We start from the raw sequence: 14370 nt of genomic DNA on the forward strand, positions 1-14370 counted from the left end.
GGATGGAGTTAGCAAACCACTGTCTCCGTATTTTGGGGGACTCTCATGCACTCATCCAGACAAAGGAGTAATTGAATACTGCTCCATTACTGGAAAAAATCCCATCCATTACTGGAAACAATAATCAAAAAGTTATGAGCTTCCTTTATCACTAAGAGTCAACTAAGATGAGGCTATGAATTAATGTTATATTAATGCTACATTAACAAATAAGACATACATTAAAAGGAATGAGGGATATTGCAAAAGCTCAAAATTACATATTTTAAATTTAGATTAGGTCAACTCCCAAACAATTCAGAAAAGAGAGGGCTCTTTTTTTTTTTCCAATTTTGAACAAAAGCATGCCTGTCTCAAGTTTTCCTGTTCACTCATTCACTATGTATTGAGTAGATTCTGTATGCCAGGCACATAGAAATGGATTTTGAAATTGGAATCAAGATCTAAAAAATGACTTTTATGAGATCTGTACTATTAAAGGCTGCCCTTACTAAATCACTTTGTGATTTCTTTAACAAACTACTCAATCTTATTACAGCTTTTCATGGTGAGTTATTACATACTGAACATGAACGAGAGCATCTCAACTCCATAATGAATGTACACACCGCACAAAGGCACAGAAATAAAAACCCAGTAGCATTTATTTCTGTCCTGTCAATTCTGATGATTCAGTACAGGGATAACTGTACTGGACCTTGTAACAATGAGCTTGTTGAATGTTCCTTTTCATGGTCTTGAGTGAAGTCTCTACCTAAATATTTTAGGAGTAGATTTCCAAAACATCTTGTTTCCATCGTGTCTAAGCAGTGTGGGGAGGGGGACAAGCGAAGATTTTGGAATCAGACCTGGGTGTTAATTCTGGTTTTGTGTGTAAGAGACTCTTGAAAACCTATTTTACCTCCAGTTCCGTTTCTCCATCTACGAGATAAGCATGAGAGCACCCACCTTGCGAGGATTGTTGCAAGGAATACAGATAATGTTTATAAAGCAACTAGAACTAGCAACTCAAACTCACGATAGGTTTTGCTTTTCTTTTGATATCAAAAATCTGAAGGACTTACTCTTTTTGGGGCAGTATAATTCACCACGAAAGTAAAATAATGCAAAAACAAACAAAGACAGAGATGAACATTTTGATTCACGCTCATCTCACGAGACACATGTTTGACATTCAACATTTCCACTTAAATAAGGTGTCTAATAAGAACAGTGTTGATTTTTGAATTAACAGACCTTCAGATGACTGAATGGGCTTGACTGAACAGATCACCCTGGCGCCCACCCCCTCCCCAACCCTACTCCAGAATTCCTTGATTGCTCTGCTGTGCCCATTGGAGTATGGACATCGTGGAGAAGAGAAAGAAAAAGCAAAATGAGCAAACGTTAAAATTACTTGTGGTTCATCAACAAATGAAAGATCGACCTCACAATGACACAATCCTTCACATGTCAGTTTTTGAGTATGATGAGAGCACAGACTCTAGCTTCTGTATCAACTCAGCATATAAATGAACACATTACTCTTCAAGTATAATCTTGCTGTGACTGGGGAACATTGACCATAAAACCTGCTACCCACAGTGGCATTAGGAGGATGCAAACTCTGTTTCCCTGTACCGAAGAATTGGTTTATTTAGCCTTCTCTCTATTTCCTCTCTGGCTGGTTCTCCTTTTCGTATTTTGCTCTTTTTCCTCTGACTGCCGCCTCTTCCTTTTGAAATCCTGCAGGTCGTCCGGCCATATCAGACCATGTCCAATCCCATGAGCAAGCTCACTGTTCTCAACAGCATGCATTCCCACTTCATTTTGGCCGACAACGGGACCACCGGGAAATATGGAGCCGAAGTGAAGCTGAGGAGACAACTGGAAAAGCATATTTCTCTCCAGAAGATAAACACAAGTAAGTAGGCTGCTGTTCCCACTGCCTGGCCTCGTAGGAAGCCTGTGGAAAGTGAGTAACTACAAGTATACCGTGTGGCAATGTTATAAGAACTTGAGCAAGTTTCAAACAGGGATCATTATGAGTCTGCCGGGCCGGTGGTTAGAACCCGAGGGAAGTCGTCTGGGGGAGGACGCCTGGACACGGAAGACAAGGGATCACGTGATTAGCGGACTAGTGCTCATTTGTCATATGCGAGAAACTCAGCCCCCGCTGGGGTGTAGACAAGCAGATACGCTTTTCTTTCCAGACTTTTCCTACATCCTTTACACAGTACTCTAAGGAGGAAAGGCACCCTAGAGAAATTGTTTCTATTTGTTAAGCTATTTTTGTTGGCCAGAAATTTTATACATACGTATGTTTTGATCTTAGCAGAGATCTGCCTATGGTTGGGAATTTCAAGGCAACTGGCATTCTCTAAACAAAAGTACTCTGTGTAAACATCTTCATAAACTTTAATTCTATATCTTAATTCTATGTGTGTATTTATTCATTGTCTTTAAATATATATATATATATATATATATATATATATATATATTTAGATATATGTGCCTGTTTATGCGCACTACAAAATACATATCTGTGGCGGTTATACTGAAATTACCTCTTAGGTATTCATGTGTTCTATGCTGTATTTATTGTGCCCACAACTAACTATGAAAAGGTAACACTGTGCAAACAGCAGTGCTCCCCAAATCAATAAGTGGCTTGCATTTAAATGTAACAGAGGTATGAAAGTCATCTACCATCTCTCCTCACAGTGATTTTAATTTCTTTCCACAAAGTAACCCTTGAGGAGGATTCGTGGCAGGCTCAAACTTTAGGGGGAATTGTGTGTCTCCTCAGGACAACTTGGATCTAATTGATCCACCTTTCAAAGCCTGCAATCCTAAATAACAAAAGATTCCCTTTGGCTAGATAAGTTTCCAAAAGCTCGGTGTGCTGTGATTCAGCTTGTCCAAATGGTTGCTCTCTTTTCATTTCTCTGTAACTGTCTGGGGTGGGTTTTCCCTGCCAGAGCCACCTTCCTCCCAGAACTGGAATGTTCGCCCTATCAGACCACACCTTCTCTTTCTTATACTTGCTGTGGTCTCAACTTCTGGGAGCTACTACTATTTTGTCTTTTTCACAGAGGTGTCTGGAATAGTACATTTTGGCCTGGGCCTGAAGTCCAAGTTGTATTAGGAAACTGTCTTCTATCCTAGAATCCCCAACTGTCTTTGGAAAGAGAAAACAGGATTATCCCAAGCTAGACATCTTTTGGAAAGAAAAAAATAGAAAAGACTAGAAAATCTATCCAGAAATCGGCGGAGATCAAATGTAACAAAGCACTGTAACCAATAGGTAGTAGGTTTTGTAATACTAAAATTGAATTGTATTACAATAGTGGATAGAAAGGGTAAATGTTATGTTATGCGTGGTATCTATTAGATTTTGACTTTTTATACACCATCAGGTTAAGAAGGAGAACCTCGTGGGAGTGACCTGAAAGATGCAGGATGGGAGCAGGACAGACAAAGAGCAAATTCAGGGTCAGATTCAGGGTGCTGATGAGGCGAAGCCTGTCCAGACCAGCAAAGCCTGTCACTGGGCTAGGCGCCGGGGTGGCAGCCGGGCCGGTTAGTCAGTGGTGAGGGGAAGAGCTGGGTATGTGGTGGTGCAAGTTATACACCGAGCTCAGGGGTGCCAGGGGGCTTAAAACCCCGCCAAGGCTCTGCCTGCCAAGCTCCGTGCCTTACAGGCTGACCAAGGACAAGATGCTTTTTTTCTAACTGGTCATCCTAGAGGGAACATCTTTTTGTAATTTATCTGCCTTGATGGACACCTCTCTTGTAAAGCTCCCAGAGGCGCTATATGTGTGGACAGCCCTGCAGTGGGGGGAAGGAGGGGGAGAGGCTCCCATATAGTGAACCTGGCCACAGTGAGGCACAGAGCCCAGAAGCATGGAGTCGAAGAGCGGGCCAGGGCTGGTCAGGATGCCAGGGATGCTGGAGGAGCTAGGACCTCCTGCACAGGCCTCATGCCATTCATAGAGACAGTGGACCCTTGCTGGATTACCAAGGCAGGTAGCAGCACACAGAAACATTGACAGGTGGGGGCCCAGTCAAGGGTCTAGGGTGAAAGATGTAGGGGAGAAGCATGCACCCCTTACAGAGCTGAGGCACAAGGTCAGAGAGGCAGGGTAGACACTCTTCAACTGCTCCAAGTCCGCAAACAGGATTAGGTCTGGGGTAAGGGATGAGCCCCCGTGGGTTAAATGACAGTAGTTGGAACGAGGTGGGGGCAGGGGAACCACGTGGTCATTGGAATTGTCATAATTTATAAACATAATTTTCCTCCATGCTTTGAGATACTTATTTGAGGATTTGCAGAAACCCACAGGCTCCCATTCAGTAAAAATAATTAAATGGGAAGAAAAGATTAAAGACACCCAGAGGAGATCTCTGAGGTCACAGGAAGTAAAAAGGCTCAGGGTCAGCAGTTTGCTCACAAGCTATAGTGAAAGATGCCATGAGTTAGCTTTCACACCAGTTCTGTCCCTCAGCTTAATCTGAGACGGTGATCAGCTTGTCCAAGGTGCCTGAGACCGTCTGTGATTTATCACTGAAAGCCCCGTGTCCCTGGGTCCCCTCAGTCCCGGGCAAACCAAGATTATCCTCTAAGTGAGTGACTCGTGAGTCATTAGGTCTTCTTGTCTTTTTCCTGCATTCACCCCAAAAAGCAGGGAAGGGGCAACAAGGTGTTCAGACCTTAAGGAGCGTCCCAAAGGAGTTCCCCAAAGGAGAGCAGGACCTTGAGGCCTCAATTCAGTTAACAGCAAAGTGCCCACTGAGAACACAGAAGCCTCCAGAACAGGACTAACAAGGGCTAAAGTTGACCCGGTTATAACAAGAAACAGCAGAAGTCAGAATACAAACTTTCCATGCAATCAATCCCCAATCAATACCTTGGAACAGCAACTCTACTGTCTAGGGTGGACACTATTTCTTTTCATTACATGACAATTAGCAGTAACGTAGTTCTTCCTATTAAAAATAAAACTGATTCTTAAAACCTCACTTACTTCTTTAGTTCCCTCTTCAAAAGTTGAAGAAATCTAAAACACAAAGGTGGAACTCAATTTTGGGCCCCAGCGTGGTCTCTCAAAAAATGAGACACCACACCACAATTAACAGTGCTCATCACCCGTTCCACCTCGGAGGACACCGGGATGCTGCGACGGCACTCAGCGTTTTCCTAAAGTGCCATTCCTCCTCACCACTTAGGGGTGCCCTGCCTACCACGGTAGCCTTTCAACAAGTCTGTTTCTTCCTTAAATGGCGTAATCTTCTGAAGGATATTTTCCTTAAGTATTAAGTGAATCCTGTTCGGGAGACCTTTCAACCCTTTCTCATCAAAATGCCAATTATGAATGATAATGAATCACCAGCACCGGTGCCTTCGATTTGTCTCTGCACCCTGGCCTCCATTATCTCGTCTCTCCCCCGCCCCCCACTCATTCCGGCTGTCACCAGACCCTTCTCAAGGATTGTCCCTGGTCCCTGAAAGACTTGGTTTTTTAAAGGAGAACGCTCTTGGGCATGAGCAGTGACCTGCTTTGGAACACTCTTCCACGTGCCACTTACTCAACTTCACATTTAACGTGCACAGCCTCCAGCAGCTCCAAGCATGCTTTGTAGGATGCAGATATTTCTTGAACTCCTGTTATAGACCAGCCATGGCTGAGTTCTGCCAAAAGCAGCTGTCGACAAATCATTGAGCTTAACTCAAGAGGGGTAGAGTAATAGGTAAATAAGGAAACAAATAAATATATGATGTCTGGTAGTGAAAAGAACTGTTAAGAAAAAGAGAGCAGAGGAAGGTATTGGACTGGACCTGCAGGCGCGGCTTGCACGCATGCGCACCTGCGCGTCGAGGGGCTGGTGTAGAGCAGGTGGGCAGGCAGCAAGGGCCTCTTTGAGGAGGTGACGCGGAAGCAGAGACCTGAATGAAGTCAGGGAGCCCACTGTAGGGAGAACATTCTGGAAGGGATTGAAAGTAGGGACAAAAGCCCCTGGTGTTCAAGAAAGAGCAAGGCCTTTGTAGAGGGCTGGGTTTTATTCTAATAGAATTGTGATCTGGCAAATTGTAGGATCTCCTTTCCGGCTTAAAACATCACTCTGCTGCTGTGTGCAGAGACCAGACTGAGGTGGGGGGCAAGCTTTCGAGCAGGGAGATGTGTTGGGAGGCCGTTGCAATCATGAAGGTGGGCGTGAGCGGTTTGAAATAGAATGGCAGCGACAGGGGAAGTAAAACGTGGTCGGATTCAAATATATGCATAGATATTTTCTTAACCGGGCTTTTTTTTTTTTAAATATAAAATATACATAACATAAAAGTTACCGTTTGAACCATTTTTAAGTGTACAGTTCAGTGGTATTAAGTCCATATACATTGCAGTGCGACCATCACCACCGTCCATCCCCAGAACGTTTTCATCACCCCACACTGAAAAACTCTGTCCCCATTGAACTCTAACTCCCTGTTCCTCCCCACCTTCAGCCCCGGATAACCACTATTCTACTTGATATCTTTACGAATTCGCCTATTCTAGGTGCCTCATATAATCATATAATATTGGTCCTAAGATATATCATGCAGGTAGAACTCAAGAGGACTTGCTAATGAATTGGGCATTCAGGGTAAGGAGTAGACACATCAAGTGAAAGCTGCAAGGCCATTCTTAGCAACACTGGTATATTCTTAAAACAGGGGGCTAGGGAGAGCCCCGAAGGAGTAAGCTTTTACAGGGAAAAAAGGGGGGGATCTCTGGGGGAATTGGGACAAAGTCCCTTAGAGAGAGGGAGGTGGTGAGATTCAGTGCACAGATAAAGAGCTCGGCCGTAGGATGTGGAGAGCTTCATCCTGCATAGCAGGAGGGAGGGCAGAGCATATGGGCACACACATGGGTAGGATGGAACGTTTTCTGCTGGGATGATCAGGTACTTCTCTGTAGATAGTTTCTTTATAAAGAAAAGAATATGGGAGGTCATCAGCAAAGAATGTGGAAGGGGAGGAGGGAGAGGAGATTAGGGAGCAAAAGGAACTATAGTTAACGGAGAGACAGGGAGAATGACCGGACCAGGGAAATGTAGCATTACCCCACGGCACCCTGGTCCCACCCGGTATTTGTGGTTGTGAATTTCGAGAGGCATGGATCACTAGGGTTGTGTGTTTTCTTTGCAGCCATGTTCAGCCCCAGTAGTAGAACAGACACAGAAATGGGTTAAGCACCTGTTGGGATTTTGCCTGGCAGGTAAGAGGAAGAGAGAGGCAAAGGAGTGAGGCTGTACTCTGTAAGCCTGTATACCCATATCCCAGGAGTGTCACCAGTGTCTGTGGATGAAAGCAATGGTGTGGCTGACATTCACAAGAACATAAAATCGTTCCTCTCAAAGATCAGACTGAGGTGCAGGGAAGTGATTAAGAGAATTATCAAAGGTGACCCACACCTTTCATGAATATTGCCAAGCACCATATACTAAGTTTGAACTATTTAAATAAAAAAAAGGTGCATAATCAAAAATTCCTCATATTTATTTTATTGCTGTTCACATATTCACATAAATTGAGGCAACTTAGCACATTGCTGGGAACATAGGTAGCTGCTCAGGAAATATGAATGAGCTGAAAGACTACCATGGAGCTGCTCTAGAAAGTAGCATATAAGCAGCCTCGTGGGACTTTAAAATCCTAAGCGTATCTTATGCGTATGTCTTTATTATTAAAAAATTTCACATACAAAAAAGTTGGAGAATATTATAATAACCCACCATGACTGTCACCCAGTCTCTACATTTAGCAGCCAAGCTTAGAATCTCTCTCTATATAGCCACCTACATCCTCCTCTGGATAATTTTCAAGGAAATCCAGATGGCATATCATTTCATCCATAAATATTCCAGTATTAAAGCATCTCTCTTAGACTCTGTTTCTGGATCTGTGAACCCTAATTAAATGAGTTGACATACGAGTCAACATATGAAAGGATTCTGGCACGTGGCCGCCCCGAAACAACTGGTTCTCCTCCCACCTTCTTGGTGGTACAGTGGTCCCCCCGCGGGAAACCATGTCCTGTGTTGATAGAGCCTGGCTGCCATGGGTTCCAACCTGAGACCAGACCATCTCATTTGAAGCCTATGAGAGTCAAGGGTATTCATCACTATATATATTATAGTGATATATATATATATATATATATATATATATATATTTTTTTTTTTTTTTTTAAACCACAAATCAGACCTGGCTCTGCTCATTAAGGAGGAACCATATATGTCTATAGTTACTGAAAAGGTCCAGAGGGGAAAAATGAGGGCTCAAAATTATGTTCTGGAACTTATCATCAGTCCTCTGTGAACATGATTTGTTAAAGAGTAATTGATTTAAAATCTTAACCATTGCAGCAATAACCAGCAAACTCTTTTGTCTTTTTGTATATTGTCAAAAATATATTCTACACTGCAGTTGTTCTTCCTGCCTGAATAAACAGACCATGATGGAGAAAATGTAACCTTTCTTTAGAGATTCAAGCTCTTCCCGTGTCCTGGAGCAATCATGGTGACTGTCAGTTAGGATTGTTGACTACTGTATTTGGTGAAGGTGTTAGAACTTGGGTTAAATGTGAATCAGCCCAGAATATATCTCATACTTTAAATTTTCTTCTTGTAAGTTACCATTTTATTCAAAAAGGGGATTGAAGGGAGATGACAGGAATCTAGTTATCTTTGGGCTCTATTTGATTAAAATGTTACTCCTTTGTTGTTTGAATTTTATTTTAGGTTTGCCCAAATGCAAAGTTTTATTCAGACTGCATATCTAATTATATTGTGAACATCAGTGTAGGTTGTAGGAAATTTCGTTATGAGGCTAGAAATCTCTGACTTTGTCATCTCCATACTATGAAGTGAAATCTGTGTCAGACTAAATCCAGTCTACGTTTATTTTGCTATATTAATTAATGGGGGTGTCTAGGTAGGTTTCGATTCCCATAACCAGTACTTTTGCTACTGTCGGTGTTTGCTTGAAAGAGAATTCGATTCTCCACATTTTCTCTGCCCCAGCGTAAGGGCGGACATTTAAGCGTAGCCTCGTCTGATGAAGACGTGGAAAGTAGTACTTCTTCTAAAGCAGCGGCTTAAAATGGGCTTGGTATTTCTGAGTAAACAACTGGAAGAAATGATGGCAGAATTCATAAAGCATAATCACATTTGGTCTTTGAAGATACTGCTATTTAGAATTCTCTAGGAAAAAATATATGTTTTTTTATGCAGTCCCTAAGCCAACACACCTCTTTATATATGATTGTATGCTTACTCACCCAAACTAACAAAAATAATGATGAGAATAATGTCTTCCAAGAGTACAGGATGTCATCCCTAATGAATTATGCCTTACTGTGGAAGCAAATATATCCCCTTTCCACTGAGTTATAGGATACCTGAGCCACAGGAACGTTCTAATGCACAGATTGAGTCAGTACTGGTAAAGTCCACGTCGCTCCAAGGGATTTTATTTTGTTTATTTTATTTTGTTTAAAAGATTTGATTCATTTATTTTTGACAGAGAGAAAGAGAGAGAGCACGAGTAGGCAGAGTGGCAGGCAGAGGGAGAGGGAGAAGCAGGCTTCCCGCTGAGCAGGGAGCCCGACATGGGGCTCCATCGCAGGACCCCGGGACCATGACCAGAGCAGAAGGCAGCCACTTAACTGACTGAGCCACCCAGGTGCCCCTAAGGGATTTCATTTTAAAAAGCTCATCTCTATGACATGACACACATCAATTTAAAGCATTTTGTTTCCATGAAATTTCCATTGTCAGAAATAAGTACTCATGACTGCATCATTGATATCCTGCTTCCTTTACCACCATTTTGGGTGATAATTCTTAAACATGGCTGTAGTGGTTTACAAGTAGGGTGACCCTGCCTCCCCTAGGGGGCATTTAAAAATATCAGGGGGCCTCAGGGTTGACATGATTTCTTGTGCTCCTGAATGACATAAGAGAGGAGGCAGGAAGGTTAATATTCTGCCTTGGGCAGAACAGTTTCACATGAAGACCTGCCTGGCCCAAAGGCCAATCACATCCCTCAGGAAACGTTACTCCAAGTATGTTTCCTTGAGTTTTCTTCTTGTTTGTTTGTTTTTGTTTTTGTTTTTGTTTTTTCAAATCTTTCCAATAGCCCACACCTGATTTGTCAAGACCGCACCCACAATACTCATACCTAAGACAAGAGGCAGCCATAGCCAGCCCGCAGTGAGATTTAAAATCTTTGACAACCGGCGAAGACTTTGGCTTCCTAAACCAACAGCATTGGCTGGAGGTCAGCCCTGGCATGCCCTTCTGATCCTAATGTCACTTGCTGTTGGGAAGTTCTTCCTTCTATCTGACTTCATTTGCTCTGAGTCTGTTCTCTGCGGGGTGAGGACCAAAGTCATTGTCTAAATCCATGCTCTTGGCATATTTGAAAACTGTAAATGGACTTGAGTTGACCTTTCTGCCCTAATGGCTATTAGGAAGCTGGTTTTCATTTGAGGAGACACACTGACTTGCTTAACAGGCAGAACTGACTCATGAAGTAAATCAGATCAGTATTTCCAATTCAGCAGCACCTGCTCTGAGCGCCACGGCTTTGTATGTTTCAGGCTCAGTGACTCCAGAAATGTGCTTAACGCTGGGAGCTCTCCTGTCAGAGTCCCTGATACTCAGAGAAATCCTCCGGTCCACAGTTATTCCCTGATGTGGCGGCAGAGGCAGAGATGGGGTTCTGTACCCAGAGGCCCCTGGAAAGCCTGCTCAGTACAATGCATTGCCCAGGGAATATTTTAATAAATCAAGGTTCTAGTAGAATAAAGAGTTTGAAATTGAACACAAAGAGAGCTCTAATTTTTAATCTATAAATTACTGAGAATTTGGGCAGAAGTAAGGGAGGAGGGCAGGAATATAAATCTTGAGTGAATGAATAAAATCATGATATAAAACTCAATGAAGCAGAGCTTTTTAAAAATTCACATTCCATTTCTGGTGTATATTTCTCATTTCCCTGGACTATAGTAGACCCCTTATATATATCATTTTTTTATTGTTAAATTGTGAAGTCATCTTACCCAGGAAATTTAACATAGATTGTCTGAAGAGTACCGTTGACATCCTTAATTGATTACCAACCTCTCGGACACCCAACCTAACAATGTTATGCATACATAGTAAGTGCTCAATAAAGACTTGCTGGTTTGGCATGAAAGAAATTTAAGGCATTTGATCCAGTCCTATTATTTTAAGAAACGTATGGATTTACAACTTCAAAAAAATTCCAAAAATATTTTAGTAATGACAGCATCATTGAAATAAGCATATAGTTTCCCAGGAGGCTATTTTAAAGGATTTTTAAAAGTCATTTACATAAAAATACATAGTATATCCTAAATACTACACATATTACTTATTTTTATTATGATTGTAAGTCAGTCTCATTTCTTAGTATTTGCACCAAATACAGAGAGGTTAAGCCTGAAGTGGTTAACAATAGCACAGAGAGGGAGATGGGCATATGGCCAAGGAAAGCTATGATGTATGAGTGACATGAAAGGGTTTTTTGAGAGTTTTCCATTTTGGAGTAGGTTAGCTCTCCATACAGTAAGAGGTTAGAGTTGGCCGGAGCCCATCGTGTCCCCCGCCCATAGCTGGGGCATTGCAAAGCTAGCATGATTTTTCCCACTGAGCCTTGATTCAGCTCCAAACCATTTTGCATTCATTAGGACACAGGTTCTGCTGCTGTAACAAGGACTCAAAACACTGGATGCCTAAAGGAGACAAGAGTTTATTCCTCATGTACATGTTATTCTGAACAGGTGTCCAGATTTAATGTAGTGGCCTCACAGTGTTGAGGACTCAGTTTCCTTCTTTCTTTTGCTCCTCCCATCCCTGTCTTCATCGTCCATCTCATCTACCTTCTAGCCAGAAAGCATCAGGATAAAGGAGCAAGGGAAAAAGTCATACCCTTTCCCTTTAAAGTCACCATGAGGAAGTCATACACACCATTTTGACTTCCATCCCATGTGGTGATATTTGGTCACACGTTCACACCTAGCTAAAGGGGGATTTGAAAATGTAGTCTTTATTCCTGGACAAGTACATCAGCAGCTAAAATCCCATCACTATGAAGGAAGGGAAAAATAGATATCGGCGTATAGCCAACAGTTTTTGCCATATCTTTTCAGTTTAGCGTTCCGGATTATTGTTAAGGAATGGCTAGAGTTGTCACATGAGAGAAAAAACCTATCTGCCACTCATAAATGAGATACGCCTATTATGGTTCCGGTATGTTCACTGGGGAGCCTTGTCCATAAATAGTTCCTGTAGCACATGCTTCGTACCACACTCTTTCACTCTCTACCTGTGAGTCTTTCAGTGATCGGTAGTTGCAGAGTCTTGCACTGGCTCTGGAAATTGCAATATCCATTGAAATTGGATTGAGACAAGATGTCTAAAATTATATAGATTATCTTAGACTGTTCTGGTTTTGTTAACATCTTAAGTTAACTAACTCAAATAGATCCCCTAAGCCTCAGAGTAACTGCATATGCTGTGCAGTGCATAATGCATGTGCATCCCATAATGGATCCTTAATGGAGTCACATATTTTGTTGCACATCATTTGGTAACATTTTAAATCCCCAAATATTAAAAATAAATAAGAAGAATTCCGTGTTTCCATGACACTGTACTCTTGATACAAATGCTTCAAAGATAAATCCTGGAAAAAATTCTCATGTGACCAACACATCACTGTAATCTTGGCGATGGGCAGGAGGATGGAGATTGGTCAGCCTCTCAAAGCCATAGGTTCCCACAGGACGTCAGCCCTGTTGAGAGAAAAGGACAAAGGAGATGACTTAGGGAATAAGATATCCCCCCACTCTGTTGAGGAAACATTTGAGGAGACCAGATGAGCAGATGAGTTTCTCAGGGACTGAAATCCTTCTTATGCCAATTATCCAATATGACATTCCTACAGTGTAATAACCCCTAAGTGATAACTAATAATTTGGTGAGATACAGCTGAAGGGCTATTAAAATGTTTCGAATGTCAGTAAATGTAGAGTTGAGAGTATTTGCTGACACTGACAGTTATAAAAAGATTAATTCATGAAGCTTCTTGGAATAAATGGTGAATTGGGTCACCTTGTTTTAGAGACCGAGGTACACATGTCCTTGTTCATCCAACCGTAGTTAGTTTTCCTTTTGATTTTAGCTTGTGTTATTCAATAAAACCCCAATGGTAGAGCTGTAGACAGTTGGAATTTCCCTTCTAAATGAATAGAGGTATGAGGATCTAATGCCTTACAGATTTAATGAAACCACAGGCAGGTGATTTGAAAACAAACCTCACCTTTCCTCTCTGGATACTCCACATGTGAAACTGTTACTTTCCCTTGTTTCTTTTCCCTTCTTCTTTTAATAATACCAAACTCGGAGCTGTTGTGACTCATCCATCCATTCACACAAGCTAAGTTGCTGTAGAAAACAAATTCAGTGCTTAGAAGCCCCATTAGAAAATACTAGTTCACGGGCACCTGGGTGGCTCAGTTGTTAAGCGTCTGCCTTCGGCTCAGGTCATGGTCCCAGGGTCCTGGGATCGAGCCCCGCATCGGGCTCCCTGCTCCGTGGGAAGTCTGCTTCTCCCTCTCCCACTCCCCCTGCTTGTGTTCCCTCTCTCGCTGTGTCTCTCTCTGTCAAATAAATAAATAAAATCTTTAAAAAAATAAATAAATAAAAATTTTAAAAAAAGAAAATACTAGTTCAAAAAACAAATGGCAAAGCAAAGCATATAGATACAACCATGACAGAGGGCTTATTTCCATAATAAACAAAGGACATCGAATCCAAAGAAAAAGAAAAATTCTCAAAGAAAATGGGCAAAATATATCAACAGGAAGATCACAGGGAAGAAGGTACCAATTTCCTTACTCAAAATTAAAGAAATGAAAATTAAGACAATGAAATGTTTTCAACCTATCAGTTGGCAAAAAACAAAGTTTACAAATATCTACTGTCAAGAAGTATATATAGAAATATGCATTATGGTGTGTGCAAATATGGGCAACCTTATTTGGAAGACAATTTGGCTACCCTATTAAATTTTAAATGTGCATACCCTTTAGTCATGTATTTTTACTTCTAAGAATGCTATTCATATTTATTACAGTATTTTTGACCCAAAGATTCATGAGTAAGTGACTAATTAAATTTTATATTAATGTATAGTGAAATACTCTGAAGTTATAAATAATGTACTAGCTCTGTTTGGGCTCATATGGAAAGATATCCAAGGGTATTTTTTTCTTAAGTTAAAAAGCCTGTTGTAAAACAGTACCACTGTGTGTT

The 14370-nt window shown here is 41.6% G+C and overlaps 1 protein-coding gene across 10 annotated transcripts in view; it reads left to right on the forward strand.

The window, feature by feature from the left end:
- The window catches only part of TRPM3 (transient receptor potential cation channel subfamily M member 3), an 822204-nt gene that overhangs the window by 597009 nt on the left and 210825 nt on the right, over positions 1–14370 (forward strand). For all 10 annotated transcript variants that reach the window (XM_027615317.2, XM_027615327.2, XM_027615328.2 and 7 more), the window contains one exon: positions 1732–1903. In XM_027615317.2, coding sequence (XP_027471118.1) covers positions 1732–1903 — 172 coding nt within the window. The remainder of the gene's footprint in view (positions 1–1731; positions 1904–14370) is intronic.

Source organism: Zalophus californianus, chromosome 13 (genome assembly GCF_009762305.2).
Source record: "Zalophus californianus isolate mZalCal1 chromosome 13, mZalCal1.pri.v2, whole genome shotgun sequence".
In the NCBI taxonomy this organism is placed as follows: domain Eukaryota; kingdom Metazoa; phylum Chordata; class Mammalia; order Carnivora; family Otariidae; genus Zalophus; species Zalophus californianus.